This window comes from Myxine glutinosa, chromosome 12 (assembly GCF_964187855.1).
Source record: "Myxine glutinosa chromosome 12, kmMyxGlut1.1, whole genome shotgun sequence".
NCBI classification, from domain to species: domain Eukaryota; kingdom Metazoa; phylum Chordata; class Myxini; order Myxiniformes; family Myxinidae; genus Myxine; species Myxine glutinosa.
This window is the reverse complement of record NC_136272.1, coordinates 79,075,602-79,098,486: the sequence shown is the minus strand read 5'-3', so window position 1 is coordinate 79,098,486 and position 22,885 is coordinate 79,075,602. Positions and strand designations below refer to the sequence as shown.

The following is a 22,885-nucleotide window of genomic DNA, read 5'->3' as shown; positions in this document are numbered from 1 at the left end:
TATAGGACATGTTATTACTGGTGCGTATTTCCCTGTCCCGCGATTCCTTGTAAATAAACCCTTGCATTATTTTTCCTTCCTTGTTAACCCCGTGTCCGTTTGAGTTCGTTTGCCATCCAAAGGTAAGCGCTTTTACCGCAGCTCCCACTTTCCTTCTTCCTCCCGTGTTTTATAGCCAAATCCGTGTTTGGTCGTCGCCTCCAATTAAATCCGTTAGGTCCATCCGCGAGCCCTGGTATTAACCAAAAGGGTCCGCGCGACACTATCAACTGTTTCTGCTGCCATTACCCTTCTAGGTACCTATTTAATTCCAGTTCAAACCTATCAACTGTTTCTGCTGCCATTACCTTTATATGTACCTATTTAATTCCAGTTTAAACCTGTCAACTGTTTCTGCTGCCATTACCTTTCCAGGAAGACCATTCCATGGATTAACTATTCTCCAAGTGCGCATGGAAGAAAATAAAACGAAGAAAAGAAAGCCAATCCACAGCAAGCTGCATGCCGTCTTTATCAGGTAAGACGTCAACGCCATCTTCACAGATTTTATCCAAGAGTCATATAGTCCAACATCAACAGCCTCAACCCTGTAAATTGTGCTTCACCTCGTTGGCAATAATCAAAATTATACAAGTGAAGCTCCTCAGTCACAAATTTTCAATTTGACCCTAGGATCATGGTAATTGCCGTTTTAGACGATGGGAGGCATTAGTTCAACCATCCACGACACAATTTACCCAACAATGAGCAATTAAATGATTTTAAAGGGACTTTCAACAATTACAGTATATAAAGACATAATAATTATATAAAGTGATATAAGACAATGATAAAAAGAATGATTCACAGCATTAGCAATTAAAGAAAGTTGCTTCCTCTCATGCACAGATTTATCCCATCTCGCCTTCAATTGTCTTACCCTTCCTCCCGTCCATGGTACACTGAATCTTGTGGTGAGGCAGTTGCCCTGAAACAACTTGCCTTTGCCTCTTGGAAGGCTAATCCAACTGAAGGAAATCTCAGTTCCTTCCACCAAGCTCGGAACAAGTGTGTGTCTACCCTCAGGAGTGCCAGGAAGCACTATCTCTCCTCACTCAAGAATGAACTCTCAAACCTGTCTCCTTCCTCCAAATCCTGGTGGCGTCTGGTCAAATCCGTTTCTGGTGTTTGTTCCCCCTCCATCCCCTCCCTTACCTCAAATGACCACACAGTTGACATCGCACGTGACAAAGCCGAATGCCTCAACTCTGTGTTCGCCTCGAAATCCTTAGTCCCAAACCCATCTCTCTCTGTTCCCACCTTTCCCAGTCGAACCCAACTGCTCCTGGACTCTGTGTCCTTCTCTCCTGACAAGGTGGAGGAGTTTTTGTCAAACCTCGACTCTGATTCTGCAACTGGACCAGACGGCATCAGCCCACGGGTCCTAAAATCCTGCTCTGCCGCTCTATCTCACCCTCTCTCTGTTCTTTTCACCCTATCTTTTGCTCAAGGTCATCTGCCAGCATCCTGGAAATCAGCTAACATTACCGCTTTACACAAAAAAAGGGCAAAAACAGATCCTTGCAACTACAGACCAATCAGCCTGCTCCCAATTATCAGCAAAGTCATGGAATCCATCATTGCTTCGGATATGAAATCTTTCCTCTTCTCCAATGGCTTGATCTCTGATCATCAATTTGGTTTCAGACCAGGTCACTCTACTCTGGACATGCTGCTTCTGCTGTCTCAACAATGGATGGAGGTCCTCAATGCCAAACAGGAAATCAGAGCTGTCTCCCTTGACATATCAAGGGCCTTTGATACGGTCTGGCACCCAGCTCTGCTCACCAAACTCTCCTCCTATGGTATCCATGGAAATCTCCATGCATGGCTTGCGGACTTCCTCTCTGGTCGTAGTCAACGTGTGGCCCTGAATGGATTTCTCTCATCTCCCCTTCCTGTTCAGGCTGGAGTTCCCCAAGGAAGTGTGCTCGGCCCTGTGCTTTTTCTGGTCTTTATCAATGATCTCTCTGACTCTCTGGAAAATCCTCTCTATCTCTTTGCTGATGACTCCACTCTCTGCCGCTCCATTCCTCTTCCCTCAGATCGGCAGTCTGCAGCCTCCTCACTCTCTGAAGACCTGGACAAAATCACAGACTGGTCAAACAAGTGGAACATGTCTTTCAATCCTGCCAAATCTCACTCTCTTACTATGTCTCTCCGAAAAGATCGACTGGACAACCCTCCCATCTACTTTGTCAACAATCCTCTCCAAGAAGTTCTGTCACTCAAGCTTTTGGGTCTCACTATCTGCCATGATCTTTCTTGGGAAAACCACATTTCCAAGCTGGCCTCCAAAGCCAGTCGCCGACTGGGCATCCTCCGTCGTGCGAAGTCCTTCCTCGGCACACCTGAGCTCCTCACCACATACAAGGCTTTCATCTGCAGCTCAATGGAATACTGTTCTCCCCTATGGGCTGGTGCTCCTGCCTCACACCTGGCTCGGCTTCACGCTGTTGAATCCAAAGCTTTCAAAATCATTGGAATCTCCCGCGATGAAGCTATCTCTGAGGGCCTTTCACTCACTCACCGCAGGCAGGTAGGTGGTCTTTCTGTCTTCTACCGACTCCTCTCCGGCCTTACTCCCCCAGCTCTCTCTGTGCTCTGTCCCCCAAATATTCCTACAGGTCGCACAAGATCTGCCAGCAACCCTCTGATGGTTAAACTGCCGAAATCTCGGCTCTCTGCTCACCTTCACTCTTTCATTCCTCTTTTCTCCCGCCTGTGGAACAAACTCCCACACTCCCTTCAATCCCTCTCCTCCCTCCAGGTCTTTAAAACAGCTGTTCACCACCATCTCTTATCTTCCCCCATCCATAACCTTGATCTTTTCTACCCCCACTAATTCACCCCAGATCCACCTTGTTTGAAATTCCAACTTATTTCTTGGAAATCCTGGCAGTGTCCATATGTTTATACCTCTCCCACCCCCCCCCCCCCTTCACATGCCTCCCCCCCTTCACATGCCTCCCCCCCAAAGCCCTCTCCCTCCCACAGATCTCTCGATGTCTCCATGTCTCTCGGTCCCTGCTCTCAAATGTTGTGTTTGTGTCCTTCCCCCTCTCTCCCCATCTTGTCTACCGCTCCCGATGTTATTTGTTTTATGTGTCTGTTTGTCTTTCTGTGTGATTAATGTTCGCTCTTTCACGAGCCTCGATCTTGTATACAAAAAGAAAAAAAAAGAAAAAAAAAAAAAGCACAATTATGTACAGGATGTAATAATTTAGTCCTTCAAGATGGCAAGTGATTCATGCATATTCAAAATTGACAACTTTGTGACATCACAACAAAAAAATTGAGGTCTGAGGATGAATCCTCCTCCATACTTGGATGTGAGATCTCCATCACCATCAGCCACACCTTAGTAATGAGGAGATGCTCCTCTAAAAATTTACACGTAAACCGGTGAGCAGCCAAGACATTTCAGCAAAATTTCCTTCTGCACATTTGACATTGTATCCCCACAAGTTTTGCGTAAAAAAGGTACAAGACTTTCGTAAAAGGTACAAGACTTCTTGAAACGCTGTTGAGAGTATATTATTATTATTATTATTATGTTTGTGGGGTAGGGGAAAGTAGTTTGACAAGTTATTAAGCACCGTTTGTACTCTTGTAGATTCTTAGGACTTTTGAACATGCAGTAAGTGCATGTGATTAGGTTTAGTTGTTTTTTGCACGACTTTCCGGGGGGCTGCGGGGAGGGGGGCTGCGGGGGGGGGGGGGGGAAGGGGACGGGAAGCCTTGTCTAATTTAACTAGATAGGCTATGATGTCTTGTCTCTGTGTCGAATCAGGAGGGGACCAGGTAGAAGAGAAGGTGCAACACATCATTGCACCCTTCCATATGGCGGATCTATTGGGCATGCAGGATTTGTCCATGAATAGTGTGGGTCTTGCTTGACCAACAGCACATAGGAAAGTGATTGTTCCACACTCCCTCACAGACCGGACCTATTTGGTATCGGTTAGTTAATGTCTCTCTAGAAAGGTAGTGGCAGCAGAAACCGTGTATAGGTTTAAATTGGAATTAGGAACTTAAAGCGTTTGGAGATGCATTCTCAGAGCCTCGTATAACACATTATGATAAAATTTCATATGATGCTCTGACCATTACTTAAGTGGAAAAATTAACAGCAATATGATAAAAGGAAGCATTTCTTCTTCTTCGCCGTCTTTCATAATGCAGGATATGGTTGCGAGTAGCATCATTGGCTGAGGGTGCGACTGTGCCGCTGATGCAACGCCCTCTGTAGGTTCGGGCAGGAATTTGAATATAGTTCAAGGTGCAGGCGATAGCTCACATACTCTTCGCAAAGGGCGTTAAGTCTTCCATTCAGATCTTTCACGTCCACCAACTAACGCTGGCATACTGAACATGCAGTTTAATGTCCATCCGAGGGACGTTACACAAATTGATGCCTCGCCCTGCCTGCGAGACACCAGGATGGCAGTTTGTAGCTGGGTCGAGATTAAAATCCAAGCTAGACTGCTCACAGGCTAGTATGCATACCCATAGGTCATCCTACCAGCCGCCAAAGGTGTATTTGTATCCCGAGTAAAGTATATAAGTGTTTATAGCTGGAGTACCCGGCGTTGCTCAAGCATAAAAGAAACATTAACATATTTCAAATGAGGGCAAATATAATGGAAAAGCAATTACATCCAAATCAGAATCCATCACAAATGTCAAACCATCATTTCACCTTTTTGTTGAATATATGCTGGTAAATGTGCCGTTCATCACGTTTCTGGGTTAAGTATGATGACATTCAGGAATAAGAAGAAGCCTTACTACCAAACTTCCGGAATTGTTTGATTTACAGTATTTGTGTTCAATTATGTGAATGTGTACTTGTATATAATTATAACTGTCATTGATCAAAAAGGCTTCGGCACTACAGAGCGACAAATAAAAATAAAAACTCTTTTTTTTCAAATGTTTTTTTTTTTTTATTACATAAAACACTACCAGGCACTCACTGATGAACCTCGGAAAGTTTGATGAAGATCCGTTCTCATCCCTGAGAACAATGTCGACACAGACAGACCAACGGCTTTCTTATATACTAGGGCATGCCCGTACTATATCTATATCTAAAATTATATCCCCCCCCCTCTATTTACATGAAATGGTTTGGTCCAAAGCGAACGGCTTGCGAGTACGGTGACAATCCCCCCCCCCTCTATTTACATGAAATGGTTTGGTCCAAAGCGAACGGCTTGCGGAGTTTGGTAAAGAAATCGCCATAGCGTGCACAAATGCGCAGGAAAGCGAAAGAATCGCAAATTAGTTTTAATTAGTTTTAAAACATAGTTTAACGCCAACATAGCGGCAACATAGTTTGCCAACGTGAAATAAATGAATACGCTCTCAAATGTGCCGTCCGAGGCAGAGTCTGTTCGCCACGTTCGGCACACGTGATAGCTCGCTGCTCTCTGATTGGTTGAATCGTTTTTTGGACATAGCTCGGTAACTACTTCTCCGATTAATATGAAACCTTGAAAAGGCACATCCTCGGGTCCCCAGCAATATACCTGGCAAGTTTAAAGTATATCGGACCCGTGGTTGTCGAGAAACAGCGGTCACAGACATACAGACATACAGAGATTACTGGAATTATAGATAGATTAGACGAGCTGAATGCACCCGGCATTGCCCAGGTTCTTTTTGAATGAATTTAATCTTCTGTACATCGGTCTGACGCGAGCCTAGTATCAGTTAGTGCTCAACGATTCCTTGTTCTTTCTTCTGTCGGGCCCCGCGAGAGAGAATTTTGAAAGTATGTGTTGCAATCAGTCAGATATTCCTATTAAGTGCATAAGTTGTACTTCAAGAGAATTTTGAAAGAAGAAGATTTATTGCGAAATGGACCCAGCCCGGGCCGAGGCGGCCTCGACCGTCCTCGCCACCCAGCCACCTTCCGCGGCCCGTCCCGACATTTTTTGTTTCAGATGTTTCCTCCTATCTTTCACCGTTCAGGAGATTAGCGCGTGCAGACAAACAAACAAAAACTTTCTTTTATATACAGGGTGTTTCAAAAAGATGGACCCGATTTGAAATCGCTATATCTCTGCAACCACAAACCGCCCATAAATGAACCTCTTACCACTTGAAAGGGTGGGGCATAGAGTTTCAAATGACCACCGCTAGATGGCTCTCCCAGCGCACCAACAGCCTCTAGCCTCAGTCGTTCGCAAGATGGCGACCCGGCAACACAAGGCGTTTTGCGTTCTGCATTTCAGCAAGACTGAATCCGTAATTGCGGTGCAGCGTGCGTTTCAACGGCGTTTTGGCATTGATCCGCCAATGCCAAAGAGCATTCGTCATTGGTACCGACAATTTGAGGAAACAGGCTGTTTATGTCAGGGGAAGAGCCCAGGGCGACCACGCACTTCAGAGGAAAACGTGAGAAGAATTCAAGACAGTTTTCTGCATAGCCGCGCAAGTCCACTCGTCGTGCCAGCCAAGAACTTGCGATCCCTCATACGACTGTCTGGCGTGTGTTAAGGCAACGTTTAATCCTGAGGCCATACCGGTTGCAACTGGTACAGGCTCTTCGTACAGGTGACAAAGGAAAGCGTGTAGAATTTAGTGATGCGATGTTACACAACATGGAAGACGACAGCTTCTTACCGCGTTTGATTTTTAGTGATGAGGCAACGTTTCATCTAAGCGGTAAAGTTAACCGTCACAATGTGCGCATATGGGGACTAGAGAATCCACACAAAACTGTAGAGCACGAGCGTGATTCCCCGAAAGTGAACGTGTTTTGTGCTATTTCTCAAATAAAGGTTTATGGCCCTTTCTTTTTCGAGGGAAAAACAGTTACGGGGCAAACCTATCTCGAAATGCTGCAGAACTGGCTCTTTCCATAACTTAATGAAGATTCCGATGACTTCATTTTTCAGCAAGACGGAGCACCGCCACATTGGCACCTGCAGGTTCGACGTTTTCTAAATGGCACACTGCCTCAACGTTGGATAGGTCGCACGGGACCCCAAGACTTGGCACTACACTCTTGGCCCCCAAGATCCCCAGCCATTACACCCTGTGACTTTTTCTTGTGGGGATACGTCAAAGACCGTGTTTTTGTGCCACCATTAGCGACTAATCTGGATGAACTCAAAAACAGAATCACGGCAGCGGTGATTTCAGTGAAAGAAGACACTCTGAGAGACGTTTGGGACTAATTCAACTATCGTCTCAATGTTGTCCTTGCAGCAGGTGGAGGGCACATAGAGCATTTATAAAATGGTTAGTAAAACTTGATAACTCATTAAACCGTTTGTAACTTTTCGTCTAATTGTAACATGTTGCCATCGTGAAATATACTGCTTTGAAATTGGGTCCATCTCTTTGAAACACCCTGTACAGTATATAGATAGAAGATAGAAGATAGATGAGCAGCTGCAAGATCTCAGCTTTTGAACTGAGAAAGTTCTCCAATTTTTTCATTGTGTGGAGGCATACCCCTTTCTCTCAGCTATTTTTCTAAGCATAGGCGTAGTTTGACTTCTCTATTTGGGGGGGCAAGGGGTTAATATTAATAATGGGTAACAAGGTCTGACTTCCAAAATTACTGTTTGTTAGTGCAGTTACAGTGTACATGAAATCACAAATACGGTTTACGTTCATTATTGTTACTCACGTTTAAATACGGGATGTTTTTATATTAATTGTAAACTCCTGGAAAAAATTAAGGTGGGGACATTGCCCCCACCCCCACCAAACTCAGCCGGTGTTTCTAAGTGTTCTCAGCTTCTTTTAGAAGGTTTTTGAGTCATTCTCGGTAACAACCCTTATCTCGCATGCATTATATTTTTTAACATGCACCGATCAATATTGATGCTAATGGGTTCTGTGCAGGCATGCTGAGCACTCTATGGCAGTTTACGTCATTTTGAAAGTGCCATATTGGATGGAGTTTTAACAATTGTGGAGAGAACAAAAGTTGAGCAACCTTTTTGCAAGGGTGCCATGTGATGAAATAGACATGACTGATTTTCTGAAGGTAATCAATCTACAATACAAACTGCCAGTTACACCAACAGCTCATATCACTCTCTCCAAACCTTGAAGAGGTTGAAAAATGCAGAATAATAAAATTTCAACGTTGGCCTCCAAAGCCAGCCGCTGACTGGGCATCCTCCATCATACAAACTCCTCCTTTGGCAAACCTGAACTCCTATCCACCCACCTACAAGGCCTTCATCCTTTATGGCCTTGCACCCTTCTACTCTTACCGTGCTTTGACCCCATCAGGTTTCTACATGGAGCACGTGGTCCACCAGCAACCCCATTTTCTTTCACGAGCCTCGACTTTCTACACAAAATAAAAATTAAAAGTCCTTGCCATATGAGACTTTCAAAATGGCATGTGAATACTAACCGAGGCCTTTTGCGCATGCACTGTGTGTGGTTACATCGATTTGGTTTAGCTCGCAGGGCACTTTTAACCTGCCATTACAAGTGTGAAATCTGTTCATCAATTAGACAAAAGGGTAACTATTTCAAGATGGATAACTATATTTGTTCTGTTCCTGAAATCAAGTCGGACTCACAGAAATATAGGAACATGATAAATATCCGTGGGTGAGAATAGTCGGGTTTGTACCATTTCCTGTTAATACAATAAGCGAGTGGTAACGGTGGTTATAAACACACATACACGAACGGACGCTTCACCTTTCACCAATAGATGCAAAAATTGAGTATAATTTATCTTGTGGTTCAGAAACCAAACAAACAAGGTATACTTGTAACGACACTCACAGCCCATACAACTCCTACTCCTCCTTTCCCCCCACCCCCCTTTTCCCAAACATACAACAACACAACATGCATTTTAAGGCCATTTTCCCTGCAAGAGCGGGGGTTAGCCTTTTCCCAAAAATGATAAATAATAAATATTTTAAACTTTGTGCATCGGCAAGCCCCAGATTTGACCTTCCCACTGGTGTTAAAAAGCATGGTTTGGTTATAACACACATCTACGAACCTTCGGCCTTTCACCGGCTTACATCAGAGAGTTTTTGCAGTATGGAATGCAAGATATCAACTTTTTGGACGATTTGATCAGGAAGTTCTCCATCTGTTTCGCTATGCAGACACACACCCTTTTCTCGCAGATATGCTTACAAGTAGTTAAAGCTACTTTAAAACGTTTTGTTAGCCGTTTCATTCTGCAATCCTTATCTGGGAGGCATGAAAGATGTCAGGCCGCCACAATTTACTTCGTTGCTGGGGATTTCTGCACATGCGTGCCGAGCAATCTGAGGCAGATTATGTCATTTTGAAAGTCACTATTGCAATCTCTCCCTATTATTAGTCTCCGTTAGACTTCGTCTGAAACGGGGGCTTATTGATTGGGTTTCGTCCGTCCGTCCATCCACAACCATATCTCAAAAATGTATGGACCGGTTTTGTTCAAACTTGGCACACAGGTAATGAATGATTGCTCACATATGCACGTCATTTCTTTTCGAGACCTGATGCAAGATGACCGAAGCGGCCATTTTGTTATTTAAACATGTCCCCAACCATTTATTGACATGCATGGTTCGATTTTGTTCAAACTTGGTACAAAGACAATATATGAGAGCATACATATTGTTACATATTTATGTGAATGTATGTGAATTACCATGCAGGTGTTTGCTTCCGTGTGTAGTATATTAAGTTGTTGTGTAGTTGTTGTGGTTGGAGGGTCAGGAGCCCTTCTGAAAGAGTGGCAGGAAACGGAAGTGGCCGGAAGCGGAAGTGACGGGAAAGGGAGGAGAAAAGACACGAGGGAAAGGAAGGCTTCTTTTTCCTCGCCCCGCGACGACGAGAAGGTGGAATCGACCTTACGCTGCGCGGAAAACGCGCCGTTGCGAAACGTCTGGCGAGAGGAGTTACCTGGGCGGTAAATACCTTTTGACACGTCCAGTCACCGTGAGTTCGTGCACGAAACCAAGCGTCCGGGACAGTTTGCCCCGTCTACAAAGACGCGTACGGGTCCGCACGTGGGGCCTCGCTCGCGTCAGAAGCCGCGCTGGGTTTTTGCCCATCTACAAGGACGCGTAAGGATCGCACTTGGGGCCTCGCGCACGTTGGACGCCGCGCTGGGTTTGCCCCGTGGCTTGGCAAGGAGGTGCGCTGCAGCCGCGGCCCCAGTCCGAGACGGCACGTTTAGAGCACGTCCGCCCGGGGCTCGTTCAACCGCCCGTGTGCGGAGAGGAGAGACATTGACCACGGAGGGAGTCAGGAGTGGGGCTCACGTGAGGAATGTATTAGTATAAGATGGCCATCTTAGAGTTTGTGTAGATGAGTTCACATGGTTGTAATATTGATTGTGCATTGTTGATGGTTGTGATTGCTCAGTGAATATATTATTGATTATTCCGGATCCTTGGTGTGGGGTTTCTTCTTGACCGGAATTCATATTGATTGCGTTACGAAAGCGTATAAACCAGATATCTTTCTGGCGGGGTCCCTCCCACGGTCCGGGGGTCACCAAGACCAGGTAGTTACCGGGAGGACCACGTAACAGAATTGGGGGCTCGTCCAAATTACGATTTGCGGTTTCGCAATTGGGTCTACGTCCGGGATCTAAAAGTGTATAAAATAATAAAGTAATAAAATTTTTGGTAATTAAAATTTATTAATTAATTATTAATTGGTAATATTTTTTTTTGAGAAATTGGGGAAAGTCTTGGGGTGAAGGTTAACAGGTGTTAACGATAGGCACCATGGCGTTTGTGGCACAGAACTTTGGGGTAACCCCGAGTGAGGCACAGTTCCGAGCATTGCTAAAGGCGGATCTCTTGAAATTGGCCAAACATTTTAACTTGGAGGTCCGAACTAATTTGAGGAAGGCAGAGTTGCAGGCCACGGTGATACAATCTATGGTGGGATTAGGAACATGGGACGAGTTAGCCTGGGAGTGGCTACCCGAAGAGCCAGAAGACGTGGAGCTCCGGAAACTGGAGTTGCAATTACGGAGCCAGGAACGGATCAAAGAAGAAGAAAGGAAAGCAGAAAAGGAAAGAGCAGAAGAAGAAAGGAAAGCAGAAAAGGAAAGAGCAGAAGAAGAAAGGAAAGCAGAAAAGGAAAGAGCAGAAGAAGAAAGGAAAGCAGAAAAGGAAAGAGCAGAAGAAGAAAGGAAAGCAGAGGAGAGGAGAGAAGAGAAGCAAGCAGAGGAAAGGAGAGTGGAACGAGAACTCCAGGAAAGGTTAAAAGAAGAAGAAAGGAAAGCAGAAGCGAGGAGGGAAGAGAAACAAGCAGAGGAAAGGAGAGTGGAAAGAGAACTCCAGGAAAGAAGAGAAAAGGAACAAGCAGAGGAAAGGAGAGCTGCAAGGGACCTCGAAGCAGAGGAGAGAAAAGCGGAAAGGGAATTAAAGGAACGTGACATGGAGCTTCAGCAAGAAATCAAAGTCAAGGAGCTGGAGTTAATGAGAGAACGGGGAGAGGCACCACCCTTGCTGACGGGGTCGACACCTAACCAGAAAACCTGGGATGTGGGCAGACATGTGAGGCTGGTTCCACCGTTCAGTGAAAAAGAAGTCGCGAAATTTTTTCCACACTTTGAGAAAGTGGCTCGACAATTAAACTGGCCGGAGGAGGCATGGACCATACTCGTGCAAAGTGTGCTGGTGGGGAAAGCTCAGGAAATTTATTCGGCGCTACCAATGGACCAATGTGCAGATTATGAGGTACTGAAGAAGCACATCCTCAAGGCCTATGAGTTGGTTCCGGAAGCTTACAGGCAAAAATTCAGGAATGCCAGGAAGAGGGAGAGTGAGACCCATGTGGAGTTTGCCAGAGTGAAAGAAAACATGTTTGATCGGTGGTGTGAGTCAAAAGGAGTCGGGAAAGACTTCGAGACATTGCGGGACTTGATCCTGGTGGAGGAATTCCAGCAGTGTGTCCACGAGGACATCAAAGTGTACCTGCAGGAAAAGAAGGTACCAAAGTTGTGGGACGCAGCCACCATGGCAGATGATTATGCCTTAACCCACCGAATAGGGGTCCACGAACCTAACTCCTCGCCTAGATCTCCGCAGGGGAGGTGGGGAACAGCAGGTGCGGAGAACGACCATACATGGCGGCGGCCTCGAGATGATTATGGGGACAACTATGATACCCCACCGGTTCGAAATCAGAGGGATGCGGGCCCAAGACAAACTTATAGTTCGGGGGGCCCGAGGCAGACCCCGAGTTTTTCCTCCGGGCCTACTTGCGCGTTTTGCAAAAAACCTGGACACTTGATGTCCAGTTGTTACCTCATGAAAAGGGACAACCCAGAGCGGAGTCCGACTATTACAACTCCGAATGCGATGGCTAGCGTAAGAAATCGCCATCAAGAGGGTTACCAACCATTTGTTTCCGAGGGGTTTGTGTCACTGGATGGAGCCTCGACTAACCGGAGACCGGTTAGGATATTGAGAGACACAGGGGCCCATCAATCTTTAATGCTTGAAGGCATTTTGCCATGGTCCGAGGAGACGGCAACGGGGGATAGTGTTCGTTTACAGGGGATCGGGGGCGGTGTTAGTGCTCCCCTTCAGGTCATCCAGTTGGAGTCCGATTTGGTGTCAGGACCGGTCACCGTCGGTTTACAAGCCACGTTTCCTGTAGAGGGTGTATCTGTGGTTCTCGGGAATGATTTGGCCGGGGGTCAAGTTTATGGTAACCTGAGGGTTGAGAAAGAGCCCAGCAGGGAAAATAACACCACACCAGCTCGGGATGGTGACAAAAGTGCCAAGTTATTTGTAGGGGGACTGAACTTCAAAACAGAGGAAGAAGTTCTGACCTCTGTCTTCAACAGATATGGGCCGCTGGTGGAAGTGCGGTTGGTAAGAGACTGGGAAACGCAACAGTCAAGAGGGTTCGGCTTTGTCACGTTTGCCAGCACAAAAGACGCCAGAGAGGCAGAGAAGAATTGGAATGGCAAGGATTTGGAGGGTCGGACCATAACAGTAGGGAAGGCATTTCGTAGGCGTCGAGAGGTCTACAGGAGAGGACAACTGGGCGGTAGTTTTGGTGGTGGCCGCAGTCAATATTATTATGGAGGCTCCCTGAGTTACGGCCGCTCCCGAAGGAAGAATTGGCAAAGTAGTGGCCGAGAAGAAGACCGGTATTCAGGGGACTACAGGGACCAGTGGTCCCACCCTAATTATTAGGGACGTTCCGAGAAGTTGAAGCACTGAAGGCGGCGGAGCCGCCGAGCCAAGATTCCTACACGAATTAACCGTGAACGCCGTTCCTAAAGGCGCCCATGTAGAGAACTTTCCTGCACGGACTAACCGTGAACTCCACGTTCCTCAAGGCGCCCATGTAGAGAACTTTCCTGCACGGACTAACCGTGAACTCCGCGTTCCTAAAGGCATCCATGTAGTGAATACTCGGCTTGGCCTCCCGGAAAAGTGCTATCGAGTGGCTTAACTGGCTTTATTTTTAAGTGATAACTGTGCCCGGGGGGAATTGATAATGTGGGGGGGTTGAGTTATCTGGTTTATTTCTCCAAATTGGCCGGCAAAGAAAGTTTTCGCTGGGTTCAAACTTTCTTTCTTGAAGGGGGGGAGTGTTACATATTTATGTGAATGTATGTGAATTACCATGCAGGTGTTTGCTTCCGTGTGTAGTATATTAAGTTGTTGTGTAGTTGTTGTGGTTGGAGGGTCAGGAGCCCTTCTGAAAGAGTGGCAGGAAACGGAAGTGGCCGGAAGCGGAAGTGACGGGAAAGGGAGGAGAAAAGACACGAGGGAAAGGAAGGCTTCTTTTTCCTCGCCCCGCGACGACGAGAAGGTGGAATCGACCTTACGCTGCGCGGAAAACGCGCCGTTGCGAAACGTCTGGCGAGAGGAGTTACCTGGGCGGTAAATACCTTTTGACACGTCCAGTCACCGTGAGTTCGTGCACGAAACCAAGCGTCCGGGACAGTTTGCCCCGTCTACAAAGACGCGTACGGGTCCGCACGTGGGGCCTCGCTCGCGTCAGAAGCCGCGCTGGGTTTTTGCCCATCTACAAGGACGCGTAAGGATCGCACTTGGGGCCTCGCGCACGTTGGACGCCGCGCTGGGTTTGCCCCGTGGCTTGGCAAGGAGGTGCGCTGCAGCCGCGGCCCCAGTCCGAGACGGCACGTTTAGAGCACGTCCGCCCGGGGCTCGTTCAACCGCCCGTGTGCGGAGAGGAGAGACATTGACCACGGAGGGAGTCAGGAGTGGGGCTCACGTGAGGAATGTATTAGTATAAGATGGCCATCTTAGAGTTTGTGTAGATGAGTTCACATGGTTGTAATATTGATTGTGCATTGTTGATGGTTGTGATTGCTCAGTGAATATATTATTGATTATTCCGGATCCTTGGTGTGGGGTTTCTTCTTGACCGGAATTCATATTGATTGCGTTACGAAAGCGTATAAACCAGATATCTTTCTGGCGGGGTCCCTCCCACGGTCCGGGGGTCACCAAGACCAGGTAGTTACCGGGAGGACCACGTAACACATATGCAGAAGATTTTGATTTGTAATCCAACCAAAGATGGCGACGGACGGCCTTTAACTCCATACAGCAAAATTACTGAAACCACGGGGGCGATGAGATTTTATGTCTTTTTCTTGTTTTTCCATGGAAACACAGTTCCTTCCATCAAGAGTTTTACTCCAATGTCATCTGTAGCATGCATGTGTACTTGTGTGGGCCGGGGAGGGGAGCGGGGGGGAGGGGGATGATGGAGGGGTAAGGTGGCCTTTGTAGCATTTAATGCCTCAACTAATCCAACCCCAACTAATCCTAAAGGGCCGGCAGGGGGAATGCCACCACACATGAACTGGGCCCCAGACTAATATCGGCCGAGCGGGAATGTGCTAAGTGTGTCACTAAGGTGGGTGGGGACAGAAGCTATAAAAGTTGGGTGTAAGCTACAGGGGGGTTAGAATATGCACGCTTAGCCTGCTGAGAAACCTGCGCGCAACTGCCTCAGGGTTTCCCTCAAAACGAGCCTTTGCCTCCAGCCACAACAAGCCTCACTCACTCTCTCACCTTCGTCCAGCCAGACACAGTTTGCGGTATTTCTGTCCTGTCTTTCTCCATCTTGTCTATCTCCTGTGGTATGAAAGAGGCTTTATGTGATTATAGAATTACGGTTCTCGTTCATTGACCAGGTGGCGTGCTGAATGCTCTTTGAATAGTGCATGTTCGTTAAAGGACAGATTGTGCTTGGTCATTTGAGAACGGGTGTACAACACCGATGAGAACGGTGTATCGACTGGCTCGATGGTCCCACTAGGCACGATATCGTGGCAGAGAGGCCCATAATCCGGGCCGGGGCGACTGCATCAGTCAGAAGCCGCTCATCAGGATTCAATCCAGATAACCGGAAGAACACGACGATTTCCACAGTGCTTCATCAGTGCCCTAAGCATGAAATTCCGATGAATATTGTGCTGGGAAGCAATGGCATTCCCACCACATTCCCACCCACGGAGATATAGAGGTGCAACTTTTGCGATTTTTTCCAAGATGGCGTCTGTACCACGTGACCTATGGCGTTACATTTATCATTAAAAAAAAATTCTACAGGAGGAGCCACACATATTCTGAAAATTTCATGTGCATCGGTTCAACAGTTGCAGAGGAATTTTTGTTTTATTCATACTGATCAGGGGGGTTTTATACTGATCAGATAAAGCATTGTACTTGTCGAATTATGACGTCATAATTAAGGCACCAACAACATCACCATCAACATCAACATATCTTATTCCCCATGGTGAGTACTCGACAATGAGCCATGTTTCAATTTTTTCCATTGAGCGGTTTGGGAGTTATAGAGGTGTAACGTTTTTCCAAGATGGCGTCCTTACCACGTGACCTATGACGTCATAATTATGAATAATTTCTTTTGCCGGCGGAGGCGCTTCTATGGTAAACTTTCGTGTCAATTGGAACAACGGTTGCCGAGAAAATGATTTTTTTTTAAATGCAGACAAATACGGCACACAGCACACGTACGGCACACGGCACACATAAGCACCCGAATGCTTAACCCCGCTTTTCGCCTCGCGAGCGCAGGGTAAAGATTGTAGCGAAGGATTGTTCGAATGGTGGAGAAAGCACCTCGATCAACTGCCAAGCAGATTCAAGCTGACCTTGAGACACAAGGTACGACAGTTTCAACTCTCACCATCCATCACCAACTCAATGAAAGTGGGTTCTATGGTAGGAGACCCACGGGGACTCCACTGCTGAGAGACTTAAGAAAGCCCAACTGGAGTTTGCCAAAACACACCTGAACAAGCCAAAATTCTTCTGGGAGAATGTCCTGTGGACAGATGAGACTAAATCAGAGCTTTTTGGTAAAGCACATCATCTCTGTTTACAGAAAACAAAATGAAGCCTTTAAAGAAAAGAAAACCTTCCCTCCAGTCAAACATGGAGGAGGTTCAGTGATGTTTTGGGGTTGCTGTGCTGCCTCTGGCACTGGGTGCCTTGAATGTGTGCATGGCATCATGAAATCAGGAGATTACCAAGGCATTTTGGAGCGCAATGTTCAACCCAGTGTCAGAAAGCTGGGTCTCCGTCAAAGGTCATGGGTCTTGCAGCAGGACAATGACCCCAAACACACTTCAAAAAGCACCCAGGAATGGTTCAAGACAAAACGCTGGACTGTTCTGAAGTGGCTAGCAATGAGTCCAGATCTAAATCCCATTGAACACCTGTGGGTAGATCTGAACACAGGAGTTGGGAGAAGAATATATACAGACTTGGCATTTAATATGGAATATATTTTTTTGTAGGGGTGATCTTACTTTTCAAGATGTCTTGGAACCAAAAGTTCATTGGAATTATGTTGAAATTATTCTAGATTTTGTTAATGTGACCTTTAAAAGAAACAAAACCACATTTGACATTTCGAAGCAAATAAATTGATCCTTGAAAGTGATGTAAACTGATATCAAACTCAATTCATGGACAGTACTGTGTTAAACTTCTGTACGTTTTCCAGAAGTATCTCTTTATTTTGCACATTAGCCAAAAATTTTTTTTAACAAAAACAAAAGTTAAATTACGACTGGGATTACGGACAGTAGAATTACAGTTCAGTACTTCGTGTAACCCCCACGAACATTCAGGAGAGCACGTACACGTTGAGGCATGCTGTTCATTAGATTTGCCAAGGTTTGGACAGGAATCGCTTGCCATGCAGTGACAATAGCCTGCTGCAATTCATGCACAGAGTCGGATGCTGGTCCAAGTGGTCGATTTGACGCGTTAATTCTGCCCACAAGTTCTCTATCGGATTCATATCCGGGGACATGGCAGGCCACTCCATATACTCCACACCATGGTCAGCAAGAAAGTGTTGGATCATGTGAGCACGATGAGGCCGTGCATTGTCATCTTGGAAGACAATGTTTCCTCGAAAGGCTGCACGAGCAAATGGAAGCAATGTTTCTTCCAGAATGGCCCTGTACTTGAACTGGTTCAGGTTTCCATTCAGAACAACCAGGTGTTTTGCCCCCTGCATGAAAAGCAGCCCAAACGGTCACCCCACTACCTCCAGCTTTGACTCTTGGCACTATACAATCTTTGTTGTAGGCTTCATGCACTTGTCTGCGCACTCGGACGCGGCCATCTTGACGATAGACCAGAAATCTAGACTCGTCACTGAGGATCACGTGATTCAAGTGTCCTGGCTGCCATTGACGGTGCTCTCTGGCCCACTGCAATCAGCGCTGGCGGTGTTGTCTGGTCAGACGTGGCTTTCTCAGGGGATGCCTGGCACGATAGCCTGCTTGAACCAGTCGTTGGTTGACTAGCCTTCTGGATACAGGCACATTTGTCAGTTGCTGCCACTCAGCCCTAAGCCGATTAGCTGACTTGGTACGGCCATTGCGGACTAACCGGTGCAGCTGGCGAACATCCCTCCTTGTGGTTCTGCGGAGACGTCCTGGCCTCGGTGTTGGAGTAGGGACACCCCTCTGAGCATTTCGTTTCAGGATCTTTGACACATGACCTTGAGTGATGCCATACTGCCGAGCAATAGCACGCTGTTTCATGCCGTAATTTCGTAAAGCCACCACTCCATGACAAACAGCATTGTCGAGTTGACGGACCATCTCCAGTGGAAGCGGCAATAACTTTTGGAGACGTGCAGCAGTTGTTTTCCACTAATACAGAACGCAACAACCCTTGTATACCCGACTGTGAAGCCAATCATCAAATGCACCTGTCTGTACATTTTGCCACGCCACCTGTGATATAATCCTGTTGTTGACTTCTTGCTGCGACAGACAATCAGTGACATGGTTCTTTTAACAAATAAATCACCAAAGTGTAAAAGAAACTCACCAGATTGATATACTGAGTTAAGAAAGTAAACCCAAGTCAAGAAAAAAAAAAAATTCCATATTAAATGCCAAGTCTGTAGAATGATCGTTTTAAGGCCATTTTCCCCGCAACAGCGGGGGTTAGCCTTGCGGGCCCCATGACAATCATGGTTCCCTGTTTGACGCAATGTTTTTACGGCCGGATGCCCTTCCTGGCGCCAACCCCGAGTCGCCTCTTACGATGCGCAAGGATACGGTGTACCTATTCTAAACTGGGGTACACACCGGGATCATTCATCCCAGCAAGCTGGTACTTGCCGACCTCGGAAGGATGACAGGCTGAGTCAACCCCCCTGGTGTTAATTCAACGATCGACCGGGATTCGAACCCAGGATCCTCGGATCCCAGGCCGGCGTCCTAACCGCTAAGCCAACACCAGGAGAAGGCACTCTTCAAATCTGGGAAAACTGGAGCAGTGTGCACAAGAGTGGGCCAAACTGCCAGTAGAGAGGTGTACGGTGTAGGAAGCTCATTCACGGCTATAGGAAGCGCTTCACTGCAGATATTTTGTCCAAAAGCTGTGCAACCAAATATTAAGTTGAGGATGTCAATAACTTTGTCAATGCCATTTCTTTTTATTTTCTGATTTAAAAGGATATATTAAGTTCTGAATTAAAAACAAAGGTTCTGTAATATTAACAGTGAAATAAATAATTGTGGAAACCAAATACTTTTGTTAATTTCAACTTTTTTTTCGAGAAGATTGGGAGTTACGGTATTTGAAAAAAGTGCAAGGGTGCCAATATTTTTGGCCACGACTAAGTCGCGTGTTGACAGGTACGCCAATGCTGTGGGAGACTTAAAAGCTTACCTCCATCCATCTTTAATGATCAAGGTTTCCAATTTCTTTTGTCATGGATTAGATAGCGCAACATACAGAAAAGGTAAATGTTTAATGACGATACGGTTCTGATTATTTTAAAAGCCATGTTAACCCAAATGTAACATGCATGTAGTTATGGATAGAAAGGCCTAAGTTGATGCTTCGCCTATGGGAAAAGATAATCACACTGTAATAATCTGTTAATTTGTCCCCTAAGAAAGGAAATTTTTCCTGCAATAATGAATCGAAGCCCTTGACTTCAAGATATTTTTGTTGGTTTTGCGGATTTCATGCGGTTTTTTTGTTGGTTTTCATGCGGATTCTCTTCCCGATGTATCATACTCTGTTACAGTGTCGGTGCTGCCAAAGCACTTTCTTTTAGCAAGGGTTTGTCACTGTCGTACCTGCGGTGGTTAGGGCAGGAAATTGGAAATTGTTGAGTGTTTCAGAGAGAACTCGCCTCCTCTTCGCAAAGGACATCGTGGGATCTTTAAAATCCACCAACACTGGCAGACGCGACACCTGTTTAAGGATGGACGGCCCACACATTGATGAATCGCCCTGCCTGTGAAACACCTGGATGACAGGTAATAGCTGGGTCACGATTTAAACCCAGGCTAGATGGTTCGAGACGAGTGCCTCCATGCCACCTTCGCCAATTTACCAAAGTGCCCTTAATATGCTACAAACATGACATCTTTGAAGCCTTCTTTTTTTTCGGATTGACTTCATCTGGGTTTTAATCTGGTGTCTGATTTCATTTTTCATCTGACTTCATCTGGTGTTTCGTCTGCTGGCGTTAGTCGGTGGGCGTTAAAGATCCACGTTGTCTTTCGCGAAGGGTATGCGAGTTATCGCCGGCAGCTTGTAGGAATTATAAATTCTCGCCCAAAATGAGCTCTCGTCGAACGCCAGGCCTGGCCAGCCGGTTCGTGAAAGGCTTGGACTAAAAAAAAAAAAATCCCACGTCGTTCTGCGCACTTCGACACATCGTTCTTCTTCACCAAGTCATCTCTCCCGCGGTCTTCGGCCGGTCCCCGAACGTAAATATGGAGAGGAGAGGGAGGGACCAATCTCACGTCGACCCGTGGGAAACAGCACGCCATTTGCATAAGAAAGGAGCTCGGCTTTCTGTCAGACGGGAAGAAAAGGAAAACCGTCGCTGCAGAAAAAAACATTGAGTTCAATATCGTGTCGACGCTGGAGACTTGAAGACAGGACGAGAGGGAGAAAGAAAGCGCCACAATGGCGGAGAACGGTGTGAGGACCTGCACTGGACGTTCATCTCACCACTCAAACGCCATCGTCCGGGCGGGTCCCTCCAAATGACACGTCCATGACCTCCGACATCCCTGCGCATTCATCGAAGTCGGTAACGACCTGCTCGATCCCTTCGTGGATGCGCGACGAGATCGGTACCTCAGGTGCCGCCGGTGTTGGCAACGCGACCGCCGCGCCTCGCGACCACGGGCTACGTCACGGCCCCGAGAGTACGACCCAGCACCTCTCACAGGTACGGGCAAACGTCATTGCTTGTGCAATAAAAAAAAAAGGTCAAAACGAAAAACCGTTTGATTTCGCCTCCATTTCCGATTCAAGAAAAAAAAACAGTCTGGAATGGGTTTTCATAAAGAGGTGAAACCCCCGGGTCGGGTTAACGAGGGTGTTGTGATTTAAAAGGATGTTTGTTCGATAATTATCATCGCGTTCGCACAGAAATGTCGCAGCGCGGACACAGCGCCGTGCTGAGGAGGATTGGGAGGGGGAGCAGGCGAAGAGAAAGCGGACCGCGCACGGAGGGATGACAAAGGGTGGGGTGCACGATCCCTCTCACCGTGATGATGATCGTGTCGTCCGCCTGGAATTTCGGGATGAATTTGTCTCCCCGCATCTGCTCCGAGTCGTTGAGGGGCCGCACGCGGCATACCACCTTGATGCTGCATTCTGCGGGGTCCACCATGGTCGCGGCTCGGGCTATTCGCACCCAGTAACCCGGGATGCCCGCGTCTCCCCTTTCGCCGCGTTCAGGTCGATGCGCACATCGTCCGGACTGCGGGCTCCCCGAAACGGTAGGGAATGAAGGTGGGGCGGGCGATAAATGGAGATGCGTCCTGCTCCTGCGTCGTGAACCGAGCGCTTAAATAGGATTAGATAACGGGGGCGGAGCTTAATGGGTGGAGGAGGAGCCGCATGGGTTGATAGGGAGGAGCCAAGATGTTGCCGTGAGTGTGGTCTCTGCGGAAAAAAATAGAGAACCGGAGGAAGATCACAAATAGGGCGAGAGGAGACGTGCTTGGTAATGGGTCATGTATGAATTCGACGATGTTTAGGAAAATATTTGATAACGAGTAAGAAAATGGGAGAGATTGGGACACAGGTGTGCGAAGACGGAATAGATGTGTCCACATTGACATTCATGTACAGGTGGCGGAGTATCTCTCCAAACGACTCGGTCATTGTATGCCGGGAAACCGAATAAATGTAATGCGGACGTTGAAATAAGATTAACGGTGCGAATCGGGTTAGCGAAGTGAATGGATAACGGGAACCGGGTGCGGAAGATGGGCGAAATGACCCACTCTGTCTAATGGATGTCCCGCTGTTGCAGAGGGTTTGCCATGAGAAAGTGACGGAGCATCGATGGATGTGGATGGAAGAAACCATTTGCAAATAAACAAAATAAGGGCTTAGGGTGTTAATAATCATTAACACCGAATACCGTTAATATAACCCAGGAATAATGAGTAATATCCCCTCTTCTCCTGAGTGTTAGATACCTTTGGTAAACATGAGCACAACTTGGATGTGAGGGATCTCCGAGTCTCTCTAGTGAGATCGATGCTATCTCCGTGTCGCTGGTCTATTCAACCAGAACTGACTGGGGCAACTCAACAACTACAATTGGTTGCACCTTAACCTGACATGTCCAAACCTTCACCTGCACTCAAAGGTGAGTACAGACCATACTGTACTATTAATGTGACTGAGATGTCACACGAGTTCAATCTACCAGTCTCTACGAGACCAAGGATGATCCAGCAGACAGCATGGTGTCTGCACCCTGCTCACTCGTCATATCATTCTGGCATTTCGATTTGATTGGTTTTTCAAACCGCTTAGTTTTGGAACTTCAGGCAGTTGTGATGGATCACTGCGAAACTTTGTCAATCCGCATGAAAAAGAAATCGGTCGTTTGGCATGAAAAAAGCAACAAACGACAAATCATCAGAAAACCCAAAGAAAATGGACGCTGTACATGGCAGACTCCCTTGTGGATGGACACATTTACCAATCACGTGTCTTCAAAATTTCGAAGAGAAGAGAAATCCATCTGCATCGATTCCACTCAAAGAAAAACACCAGAATGATCAGTAGTGTCGTGATTAGAGTGTCTGTTCTGAGTCTGGAAGGTCGACTGCTCGAACCCGACCAAGGCCGAGTCATACCAAAGACTTTTATAACTGAACTGTGCTGCTTCCTCACTTGATGCTCCGCATTCAGAAGATACAGCATGGTCAACCATGGAGAAGGGAAGAGGGGAAGGTAGAAGGGGAAGGGAAGGCCACCTAGAACCGTCACTTTTCTCTGTGCAATAAGCAGGGCAATTGAGGAGACACCCCTCCCCCTCTTCCCTTCCGGACGAGGGAAAT

The 22,885-nt window shown here is 46.8% G+C and overlaps 2 protein-coding genes across 2 annotated transcripts in view; one reads left to right on the top strand and one right to left on the bottom strand.

The window, feature by feature from the left end:
* Positions 1–21,360, bottom strand: part of LOC137437545 (kinesin heavy chain) — a 100,591-nt gene extending 79,231 nt beyond the window's left edge. The window contains exon 1 of the mRNA XM_078766276.1: positions 21,070–21,360. Coding sequence (XP_078622402.1) covers positions 21,070–21,195 — 126 coding nt within the window. The 5' untranslated portion in view covers positions 21,196–21,360. The remainder of the gene's footprint in view (positions 1–21,069) is intronic.
* LOC144888467 (uncharacterized) overlaps positions 1–22,885 on the top strand; it is a 790,732-nt gene that overhangs the window by 527,261 nt on the left and 240,586 nt on the right. The window lies entirely within an intron of this gene.